This window comes from Aquila chrysaetos, chromosome 18, assembly GCF_900496995.4.
Source record: "Aquila chrysaetos chrysaetos chromosome 18, bAquChr1.4, whole genome shotgun sequence".
NCBI lineage: Eukaryota > Metazoa > Chordata > Aves > Accipitriformes > Accipitridae > Aquila > Aquila chrysaetos.
The window spans coordinates 15,876,596-15,889,023 of NC_044021.1; the positions used below are offsets into that span (position 1 = coordinate 15,876,596).

At 38.9% G+C, this 12,428-nt stretch overlaps 1 protein-coding gene across 8 annotated transcripts in view; it reads right to left on the minus strand.

Annotated features, from left to right (window-relative positions):
* Positions 1-7,957: 7,957 nt before the first annotated feature.
* Positions 7,958-12,428, minus strand: part of LYRM4 (LYR motif containing 4) — a 90,780-nt gene continuing 86,309 nt past the window's right edge. For 4 of the 8 annotated variants that reach the window (XR_003927329.2, XR_005930794.1, XM_030041713.2 and 1 more), the window contains one exon: positions 7,958-8,331. Coding sequence is in view for 2 of the 8 variants with exons in the window: in XM_030041711.2 (XP_029897571.1) it covers positions 8,175-8,331 (157 nt within the window). In the remaining 6 variants the exon portion in view is untranslated. The remainder of the gene's footprint in view (positions 8,332-12,428) is intronic. The other 4 variants (XR_003927330.2, XR_003927327.2, XR_005930793.1 and 1 more) reach the window with 1 other exon arrangement.

Consider the following 12,428-nt stretch of genomic DNA (forward strand, 5'->3'; position numbering starts at 1 on the left):
TGGTGTGCTTTGTCTTTTATTATTTTTTTAGTTCAATGGACTCCATAACAATACGATTCACTGGTGTGAGCACCTGTCAAGCTCATGACAGGCTTGCGTGCCCGTCCCACCTCTGCCGTGCCTGTGGTGGCTCTGAACAACAGGCAGTCTGCTTTGGGGCTGGAGCCGGGGCTGGACTGGGCTGCTCTGGTTTTTGTCATTCAGCACACTTTGATACCGCTCCCTGCCTTCCCCAGGCTTGTGTGTAGATCCCGTCTGGCTAATAGCGGCCAACAGGGACTTCTGCAAAAATGTTTTCGCTTAAAATAGACTGGTGACTTCTTTTCACACAATTGACAAGTCTAAAACCGGGACAAAGGAGGAGTTAAAATATTTGCTGATGCTGGGTTTATCAGGAGAACTTTGGTAACACCTTTGAGTAATGCACTGTGAAGTAGAAGATGGTGTCCGTCTCGCACACGGTTCTGTACTTTCAGATTTGGGGAGCGGTGACTGATTTGGATGACCTTCTCACTGAGGAGAGGCGATGCGATATAGAGAGGGTGTCCTCGGTCGTGAATGAAAACAAGTGCCTTAGTTCAGCTCGCCTTATGTTACATTTTGCACCACATTTCTCAAGTATTTATAATTTATTTGGTTTATTTTGCTACATATTTTTCAGTATTTGTATGTTGCTGGGAAAGGGGTGTGTTGTGCACACAGTTGGACTTCATAGCGCTGGACACTTGAAATGATTTCTTTAGTCCTCACTCTTGCATTGCAAGCCTAGAGGTTGACTACTACTGGTGTCCCAAGTTCTGAAATTAAGCAAAAAGTACCAATGAAAATGGGTTTGTAAGAATAAAGAAAGCTTTAAAAAAGTTAAAAAGCTCACCATTACAAATCTTTTTTCTGTATAGCAAAACCTAACAGGGTACTGGTTACTTTTGCAACCTGGTTGTGCCCCTACCCTAACGTGTGCGGTGCAGAGGGGATGAAGCTGTTAGCGTGCCTCACTAGCACCAGGCCCGTCCGTAAGCAGCATTTCAGGCTATAGCTGAAAAGGACTGTCGTCCTGCCAGATCCACAAGGCAAATCGCCCTGTAAGTCCGTGACGGCCCCATGTGCTCTCGTAAGAGGCATCTTGTGCAGAGCTGTGATGTGAGGAAGCTTTACTAGCACGGGTGGAAAATACGCAGGTTTCGGTCGAGCTTTGTTCTGGCTCTTCTGCAGTTTTGACTTGTTTTCTTCTGATACAGTATCTCAGAATTTGGGTTAATTTTTTGGATGAAAAAATAAGTAGGTAAGACATTGTCAGAATGCAGAAATGTTCTGACATGGATGTGTGTTCTTCAGCAAGTCCTTGGAAGATTATTTTCCTTTTTAAAACAGAACAAACTGTGAGTTTTCTCAGGTCTTCATTTCCTCTGAAGATGTAAAACGTCTTAAAGCCCATTATGAGCACCTTAGAAAAATTTGCTTCTTTATAAAATTCCCCATACTTGAAAATAAGTCTTCAGATAATCTGCCTCTTGGGAGAGCTGGTACGGAATCGGAGCTAGAAGCAGGGGGCTTATTGGGGAAAAGATGTGAAGCAGAGGGAGCTTCAGACTGAAGTTCCTGCAGTTTTGCTAACACGCACGCTGCTTCTGAAACACAGCCTGCCCTCCCTCCCCCCTAAAAAACCCATACATAAACCTTAGTGTGAGAATACGGCCAAATATAAAGAGGTGCTTAATTCCTTCAGAAACCATCTTGCTGTTAAGACTAGTACCAATTGCTGTGAAAATGCACAGAGTAAAAGCTCTATCCACGCAAACAGAAGGTCTTACTGTTGTTTTCCAAGTTACACGTAAACTCTCGCCAAAAGCATGAAAGGTTTTAAGGGAGAATAGTGACCTCTACTACTTCCTTACACAAGTTTGTTTTAAAACTATCATGCATTACAGGATTACAGGATATTACATGGAATAATCTGGTATGCATTAGTTTTTCTTCAGATAGTTGTGTCAATGAAATAGCGTGCTCTTAAGCTGATATGTGATGCTAACAGCATTAAGATTAATTCTTCATTTAAGTACAATGTAATATTTGGGGCTTCTGGAGCCCATTCCTTAGTCTGTGTTTTAATTGCTTCAGAGAAGAAGGAGACTTCGCCTGAAGAAGGGAGGGGAGGGATCTCTCCTTACACAGAATTTAAAGGAGTAGCCATTTTCTGATGGCTGTGTCTGGGCAGAGGTGCGGAGCTGGTACCTTGAAGAATCCCAGCTAGCTGTGCTTCTTGGCAGCGGGCTAGAAACGTTCTCTGGTACGCTGTAAACTATGGGCAATGGGTGTAAAACATCAACATCCAGAAAATGTGACACTTAGGTGTTCTCTTCAGACGTGTGATCTGAAATTCAAAGTGCAAGAAAGTATTTGCTGAGACTAAACAGTAGAATGCTTTTGAGTGCTTCAGAAAATTGATGCCAGTCTAAGATCCTGCAAATTGTGTTAATTAAAGCACATTTTGTGCTTTGATAACAGGTAAAGTGCTTTCATTTATTATTAAGAATTACTTTTTGTGAAAGAAAAGAGGAAACCTCTCTCAGACAAGAATCAAACATACTCATTTTTTAATAGACAGTACATTTTGTACTTTTAAGATTTTATAGAAGCATAGATTTCCAAAGCAGGTTTCAAAGACTGCCTACACACAGTTCTCTGTATTTTCATAGATGAGGTTACTGGGGGCTATGGAAATGCAAGGCCTTACCAAAGATTACACTGGGCAGCAGTGTAAAAATCAGAACTGGACCACGTGCGTACCGAATGCTAGCAAGCCCGCATCAGCAAAGCAGAGGGCTGCTGCTCGTGGTCATGGGTTGAGATACATGGCATAATTGCAACTTTATTCTCAAAGAATTATATTCAAAATGAAGTTGTTCTCATTCTATAAAATCAAAAGGCCCAAGAGAGTAAAACGTTAAGTGAAGCACTCTTCTTGTTTGGTTGCATGACTGTTAATGTAGTATTTTATAAAGACTCAGAACATAACTTTTGGGGGATGTGCTCATAAACACCCTCCCTCCCGTAACTTAAGAAGTCAGAAATGATAAATATTTGTTAGCACTCTCGGAAAAACTCCAGCTCCAAAGATTTTCATTTTATGCAGATTTCTGTTTTTTTTCCCCATGGATTAAGGGAGAAGTAGCTGCCAAATGGGTTTGTAGGTGTATATAAACCAAAAAAGCTTAATATAGTTGAAACTCTATAGTGGGTAACTGGAAGGACGTCAAAGTTAAATCTTCCTTAAGCAATTTTTTTGTCGCTTACACTTACATTTAAATTCAGATTTAAATGATTCAGAAAAGGACTGTGAAGCTAAATTTACTTTGGTGTCATGAAGAACTGCAAACTTGCATGCAAACTACTTCTGTTTTATTTGAAGCTGGGGCTTTCAGTCAGTACTTGAAAAGCCTGGCTTCTGCTCCCATTGGCTTCCCTGGGATTTGGATCCAGCCCAGAGTACTGCAGGAAGGTAGGGGAAATGATCTAGGTTTAATTGTCCATTCTGTTCAGAGTCTTGTGTTATGGGGTTAGGATAACATGGCACTGTGATGAATGTTCATCTGTCAAGAGTTCAAAATCTGCTGTCTATGTGTGGCAGTAATTAAATCACCTTAATTGTTTTTCAAGATTCTTTTTGAGAGAGGGAAAATTACTTGCCTTGGATTAGCATATTGCCAAAGACTAGTATAAATATTTATGGGGTGCACTTTTTCAATAGAAAGCCTGTACATTCTTCACAGGTCTCCATAGTTCTCTTACTCTGAACACAGAAGAGTAGTCATTTGAATGCACTACTTACCATCACTTCCCCCTCTTGTAAAGCTTCAGTAGTTACTGGGCTTAACAGTAAAAAAGGTAAGTAGTTTAGAAAGAAGCATCTCTTGAAACACATTGATGATACTTAATTTCCTGTGTAAGCTGCAGAATCCTTTGAAGGTGCATATGTTTGTGAAACAGGTTTGAGAGTTCTGAATTTCTTCCTCTTACAGTTGTAGAAAATACACGGTGTTGGAAGAATTATTGGCTTCTCTCCCTTTTTTCCTGCTTCCACATTAAGGGCTCATGCACTATTCTTATATTCTAAAATACTGAAAAAAGAAAAAGCGAGAATGTAAACTCTCCAAGAGCTATACAACTTCCTTTTTTTATGAAGGTCATCATGCAAAACATTTCCAAGAGTATGAAATAATTATGCCTGTGTTAAGAACCATGGAACAAAGCGATCAGTATACTCCTGACTTGAATAATGCCAGGATTTCACTGTAGATCATTATGGAAAACTCAGGAAAACAGTCAGTGCACAGCTCTTTCATGGCTCTGTTTACGTGTACGTATGGTCCGTGCTGGGTATCTAGAGAGATGCATTTATATTGCATTAGAGGAACCAAGTTGAGGGGCTGGTGCTTCTCCATAAAATTATTCTTCTACCTGCTGACTTTAGAGGGTGGAAGAAATGCTTTTATGCCTGGAAACTTGGTGAAGTTTTATATAGAAGTAGCTTTCTAGAAATACAAGTAGTAAGTTAAAATCCTTCCTGGCCTATTTCAACATTGTATGGTAAGTGTTCACATGCTACTCTCTTGGGTTGCTTTCCTCCAGGACAGCTGTACCTCTGATATATCTCGGCATTTTGAAACTGAGCTTTTAACTGCAGTAAAATCTCCTGAGAAGTTGTAACGCACAGCAGAAATGCCTGTCCTTTAAAGTTACTAATATTAAACAAATTGTTCTTTTTTTTCTTTCAGAGCGTTGTTTCCAAGTTTATACTCTAAAAGTCATGACAAACTTCAGTATATGTAAACACTCAAATTTTGGTGCATACTGCTGAGGTTAATACTTTGCAAAAATGTTGAGATCAGGAACAGACAAACATTTTTAATATAATACAAAAGCAAACTTGTTTTGCTAAGACATTGCAGCTTTAGTAAAGATATTTATTGAGCTCCCTTCTATTCTAAGAAAAAAGGATATACTTTTTATAATAGTGGACATTGTACATAAGTCATGGGATCATTCCTTTGTGTTTTAACTATTCCTGTTGTTTACACTGCTTTGAAAAATCCAACAAAGCTCCTGACAGCGTGCCAAGAGAGAGATTTAATGAGTATTGCAACGTAAACGGAACTGGTGAAGCACAGAAGGTGCAGCTGTAAGAGCACAGCAACTCCGAGGCTGGACCACAGTGCCAGCTCTCCAGTTCGCTGCCTCCATCAGCGACGATGAACGTATGACTAGCCAAGAGTAAGAACAGGGCAAGTGGATATGAACATAACACTAAAGTAATCGCAGCTTACAACTATTATTTCTTCGCTGGACTTCCTAATCCAGATGTGGTTTCTAAGTATTTTCCTTCCGTAGTTGTAGGATTTCAATGATAAAGCATTTGGTAAGCTATGTTTTTATACAGAACTTGGTATATTATGACAACATTACTTAAAATGGACATTAGGCAAGGAAAAAATAGTATTTCTAGATATCTTCCAATCACGTACAACTGATATGCACATAACCACCACTAGTGGAGGGTGCACTTACGTGTGTGTTGGTAAGGAAAGGAAACATACAGATCTGTCTGAAACAGGGAGGGAACAGACATCTAAAATGCAGTGACTGTGTTGGGTTTGAGTAGTAAATGCTAATACCTTTGTTAGCTTTGCACTTTTGTTAACAAGTTAGATAGTATTACATAGGCTTTTGGTCCTTAGCGGCAGAAGTTTTCTTCGTTATTTCTAGTAAGTAATGTATAATTACTGTATGGTAAGCTGTTTGTTAATTTGGAGTAAGAACTAATTTTTCCTTGACTGAGAAAGTGAGCTGTCTTAACCTCTGCACTACGGATTGGGGAGAGAGGGAATACAGAGCCTGAATTTTTTTTTTTTTTTATTTTCCTTGATGGGTCCTCTCTGTAGAATGTATCCTGAAGGTTACCACTGCTCCTTTGCAGGTGTAAATAGCTAAGGGAGAGATAATCTGAGTGGTAACCTTAAGACAGAAAGTAGGAGCTGATTCCATGAATTAGGAGTACAGTAGTGTTGTATCTACCACCGAAACTTAACAACAGAATTTTCAGGCATTAGTGGAGAAGTAATATCTTTCATACTTTTGAGGGAATTAATAAGAAATTCCACATTCCCGTGACTGCGCGCCTATATGACAGCATGTACCATCTACAGCTGTATTCTTGTTGGAAACAACGATAAAGAACTTCACTGGAAAGGTACTGGTATTTTGGAAGAAATGATTATGTATTGAAAGGGCCTCTATTTGAAAACAAACTTATTTTTTTGTGAACTTAGATTTAAATAGTAAAAATGTTACTGATGGAGTTGTTCTTTATAAATTAGGGCTACACTGTTTGTAAGAATGTTTATTTTGTTTCCTAGCATACCTTCTCAGATCTTGAAAAGGTATGCAGTGCTTGTTCCAGTAATTAAGCTGTTTTAAACAAGGATTTTGCACGTACCATTTTAGGGACCAAGTTCCTTAGAGTATAAAACTGGCAGCCCTTCCAAGCCTGTGTCCTCTAAAAGTATAAGATGTTATTACATTTCTTTGAGTTCACTGGACGCTTAAATAGTAATCAGAGCTTTCTTCCCATACACTTTTGCCATTAACTTTAGCGCACTTAATTATCCAGTTGTGAATGTGAAGATTTAAAATACAGAATCTAACATGTTGTACCTATTAGAATAATTCAATTCCATTTTAATAAAAGGTTCACTAAAAGCAATTTACATTGCAATACTTATATACCTAGTAAGAGGAGAATTATTACTCTATTTGCCTTTTATTTGAAAGTGAGAATGAGGCTGTATTTGTAGTCTCAGGTAGTCACAGTATCTTATTCTGTACACTACATTGTTAATGGAATACATTGCTAAACATTTCAATCTAACTGGACAAAATTATAAAATTCACTTTAAATGGTAGTGAGGAATGGGAGTTTGTTCTTCATTAGACACTTTGTCTATCCTCTGCTTTAATAATGCTATCGCACAGCATGAACAATGCAAAACAATGGAAGTTCTAAACAAAGGTGAATTTTGGGAAGCAAGAAAAATAAGGGGAGGTTTTTAAAGGCCACAGTACCATGGAACTAGTTTTGCGTTTCTGTTCCTCTTAAAAAACCCTACAACAATACTCTGAAAAAAAAGGAAGCTTTTTTCTGTATGCCATTAAAAAAGCTTTGCACTCCTTAATTTTTCTGCAAATTCCTAATAGAAAACAAATTCAAGCCCAGCAATTTTTGCTTGCCTTTTTAACATATTGTCTTAAAAGTGTTGATTATTCTACAGATTTAATAATAACCAATAAAATGCTATACTGAGTGTTCTGCTTTTGCTATGCAAAGCTTGCTGCCAGTTCATGACTTACAGCACTTGAGTTATTGTCATAGTTAGGTTCTTTTTCTTTTGCAAAATTCAGGAGCTTTGTGAAAAAGGGAAACCTTGCATAAAGTGATGTGGTGCTTTCTGCTAACAGCTGCACTTCAACAAATTTAGAAAAGGACTCGGGGGTGAAAATATATTTTAAAGCTCCCAAGCCTCCGTGATGCAAGTCTTACATTCTGCTATTCTGATCTGTTAATTGTTAAAAGTAGGATAAGACTGGTTATTAACTCTTGGAAACTAAAGAAAGAACTAGTGAAATTTTTATGTCACCTCCTGAAATGTCAAGGGATGCTCTTTAAAGAAATCACACAATGCAGTTTGTGATATTTATAAGTATCAAGGTCCAGGAGATGAAATCTCTGTCCGTCTCTGGTTTTAAAACTTAAGATGAACTACGTATTTAGTCATTTAATTTGGATGCTGTACACTATAAAATGAAACAGCATCAATAAGAACTTAGTAACTGGGTGAGGGGTTTTAAATCTAACACATCTTTCATGCGCAGTGAGAGACAAGATCAGCAGCAGAATAATGTATCTGGTTACAGGTAGTTTAATGAAGTTTTATTGTCAAAGTAGGGCAGGAACTATTCAATCACATGGGACATACATACAAGCAAACAGATTTCAAGACTACCTTACATGCCATTATAAATCACAGCAATATATTTTAGGACATGTGAACCATTAAAAAGTAGTACTTTGGTTGCAAAAACTGAGTCTCTCAGGCATTTCTTCTGCTGAACAGAAAAGCTCAGACATGTGCAGTGAGTTTACGCATCTGTATGTGGCACTGTAGGATGCTGAAGATGGTCCAGTGTTGCTTCAGGATCAGAGACTTCTCATAGCTATGTGTTTCCTGGACCCTCAATAACCAATTTCTGCGTGGAATACAGTTGGCCAATGGTAACCTGAAATCAAACCAAAATATCAGAAAGCTGAAACTGGAAAGTAAACAGGTTATAATTTCAGCTTCACAAGAGAGATTAAACCTGCCCCCCCCCCAAGAACTGAGTAGCCCATGTATTAAACTTTTTCATAATGACATTTTTCTTTCTATAAAGATTTTTTTGTAAATAATACTGTTATCAGCCTAGACCTTAAGAAAAATAATTGGTACATAAAATATCTGCATATATAAAATCTTGAAATAATGACATTGGGGAATACTGTTCAAAGGCTCATATTAAAAGTTAACATTAGTAGTTACTACAGAGGAAAAGCAAACAGGCTGTATGTTTAGAAAAATGAAAAGATGAATATAATGAAAAACAAAAAGATGGATCTAGTCAGCAGGTATTTCTTATTATGCTTTTTGGGTGGAGAGCCTAGATATAAATTGCATGGTGTGGTATTGTTTTCCAGTTCCTTTGGAACCCTAATTTAATTTGGCTTACAAACGGTGAAAACAGTTATACAGTTAGTTCAGCAGTAACATTTTACACACGCTGGAACTGACCTCTTGTTCATGACATGGTATTCACACCTCATATATTTGTGCTTTCTAGTGCCATGAGGAAACGAAAACTGACAAAAATGCAACACTGATGCTTTGATTCCTTTTGTTCTTTAGTACTTTCCAGTCTGCATTGTAACATTGGTAAATTGTAGTCAGATGCGCCGTTGGCGGTAGTCACACACAGCTCTTCGCTTAACAGTTGAGATGTGAAAGGAAGAAGTTTCATGCAAGTAGGGTAATGTAAGCAGGAAAAGGTAACATTTATTTTGAAAGTATGAGTCTGGGAGTCCAATTTTTAATATCTTTTATGCCCTTTCTTGCCCCTACTTTCTCCCCAAGGCCTGGGTACACAGTAGCTGTGTCCTTTTCACACGCAAAAAAAGTTCATATATTTAATTATGGAATTAGGACAAAAAAGGCTAGATGCTTAATTACACTAAGCACGATATATTTAGTAGAATTTAATACTGCACAAACTAAGCCTGACAGCAAGTCAGGCTCTCAAAGTAGTAAAAAATTAGGGAAAGAAATTTTTTGGCATTTTTCATTTACCATTTTTGAGGGGAAAAAATCCTGGCAGCTCTTATATAAAAATTTCTCATCTATGCCCACACTCACATAAAATGTAAATAATATTGCCTTTTAGGAAATGGACTATTTCATCTTGATAAACAGCCTTATCTGAAAGTTGCAACACATTGATTTTAATCTTGAAATATTTATTACAAGAGAGCATTTATGAGCCATTCTTGAAGGAAGAGAAGTTCTCCTTGCCAACAAATACTTCCCTCTTTTGGCACTCTGAACTAAGTAACAGCATATGAACAACTCTGATTATTTTTGAGATTACTTATGAAGCATGTTGCGTACAGAATATTTAAAACAAAGGCTGTACACAACTGTGGCATGTGTTACCAACAGCAATTTTAAGCTGTCAACAAGTGTTACTTATCAAAGAGAACTCGCTGCTCTGGGTTATGTGGCAAGCTATACACTTTAGTTGCTGCCTTACCACAAACCATGCTGTAGTACTTAATTTTTGTATACTGTGTTTTGGAGCCCAAAGAATCTTTAATCCTTTCCCACACAGTAGAGCAAATTTAATGGGAGGCTCAGAGGGATTACAAAAATGCTGAAACCTGAATTGCATTTTTTTTTCTCCACCAACTGGGGAGATAGATGAGGCTGAGTACGTGACTTCTCAGTCAATCATACTCAGCCAGGGCTGATGGCTTTGTAGGAGAAAGGTACGAGCTGTTGTTTGCTGTCTCTGTGCCAAAAGGTGATTATTATCTACTGCTGTACCTCCTGACTCGAACGCAATAAAATCATAGATGTGTGTGTTGAGCTGCTTCCTTAGTAAACCACAGGCGTGTACGCATTTCAGCGAGCGCACAGCCACCAGTGCTGCGCTGTCTGCCTTTGCTGGGCTGCTGCAGCTTGTCTGCTCTGGTGCCTCCCTTCCAGAAGCTATGCCATGACATTTTAAGCTGAACTTTGAAACTTCAGGATTTTTTTAAACCATTAGTCTTGAATTTCTAACATTATGAGCAAGCCTTTCCCATGCACTTTAGACAAAACAAATAGACCTTCCGTTTATAGCTGCTGAAAAATTCACATCTATAAACATCCACTGCCTCAGCAGAAGGACTGCACCGGTATTTACACACTGACACTCATTAACCCTCTGAATCAGAACAGCCTTCTTACAGCGTCCTCACCGATGTTAAGTCTAAAGAAAGCACTTAAGCAGCAAGCATTGCTGTCCATCATTCTCCCAAATTAAAGACTTAAGTGGCTATCTGTTGTGTTCTTTTTTTCCATCATGTGTCTTTGTAGCTTGTACGCTGCATGCCATTTACTCTTCTGGTAGGCGGCTGGAAGCCAGTGCATAGGTCAGTGTCAGGGTATTTTCATTAATCACAGGAAGCTTTTGTGGAAAAAGCCTCTACCATTTTCTCAGCAACTTTGTTACCCAGATTTTATTTACCTCTGTAAGGTAACACATTGCAATTAAATTCTGCAGGAAAGAACGCGCAATAAAGAACCACTTCGTCATCAGGAGAAGACAATGAATAGAAATAAAAAGGCTGCTTTTCAGATCTTACTGAATTATTCGATGTTTAAATTCTGCCTGCAAAATTACGTACTTTAAAAATGTCTGACAAGTCCAACCCTCAAAACCTGACAATTTGTCCTTGTTCAAAGATTTAGTACAAGTCTATAGGGTCAGCTTTTTCTTGTGAACTTCAAAAACTTAATCTTGCCTTCCATCTGAATCCAGGAAAAGACTTGGGGTTTCAGAATAGGATTTATCACAACAAATGGGGAAAAAGAAATTACTGAACAGTAAGCACTGGTCCATCCTGTAACCCAACCATTCTCTGGTTATTGGACGTTTGTGTGTTCATATGGAAACAGTACTTTTCCTTGCTCGTGGCTGGCAACAGAAATCACGGGGAGAAGCCGCTTCATAGAATCTCTCACCACTATTGGGAAAAAAGCAAGTAGGCGAGGTTTTCCCCAGATAACAGAATATCAGAGATATTTATGGGGAGGTGCAGTAAGAACTAGATAGTAGAATTAAATATTGAAAAAAAATCCCAGTGTCCTGAAGACATTAGAAGAACACACTAGCACCCTAAAAATTCAGCAGTTCCAGTCAAATTGCCAGCTCTGAACTCTGTCCTCTCAAATGGCCTATGACTGGCCAGTGCCTGACTCTGAGGGACACCTGTGGCTGGTGAGCAGGTTATGCGTAGCTTCCACGCCAAGCCATGCGACAGGTACAACTGCAGCGGGACAGTGGTGACCTGGGAGGTCGCCTAAATCCTAGGGGCTGCTTTCCTATCTGACACAGCCAGTGGAGTAGATCCTACAGACCCATTGCCACTGCTTGCAAAATACTACTAGAAGATCATCTTCAGCTTTTGAACACGTGGCATCTCTTGTGGGTTTTATCCACATAAAGATTTTTACTTTGCAGCTCAGAGTTGAGGTAGAAGTTACTGCTCCTATTTCTGCAGGGCTGAAAATAAGGTGACCGGGTTTTAAATTTTTTTCTAATTTGCCTCGGTCATTTTAGAGTGCATGGTTCTGCTCTGAAAAGTATGATGGCATCTTGTCTTGACAGCTCTGTATATATTCAAAATGTCTGTTCACTTTAATAACCACCACATTTTTCCCTCCTTAGTTGTGTTGGCTCTGCAGTACAAAGGTGGCCAGCCATCTCTTTTTCCCACATACTTTCCAGAATTGTAATTGCGTGGTGAATAACCTGTGAGCTCTAACAAATCCTGCTGAGCCCTGCTGAAGATACTTCTCACTGTCACCAAACTACTCGTCGTTATCTTCCTGCCAAACCTGACAATCTCCAAACTACTAGCTCCCTGCTTGGGTGAGGTCTCATTGACAAATTTCAATGTGAATGTCGTAAAATCACTCAGGTAAGTAGCTAGGCGGCAGACCTGAGGAAAGGTGATGTCCAAAGGAAATGGCAATGTACAGCCAAAGCGTACGCCCACATGGGTGGATCTGAAGAAGGATGTC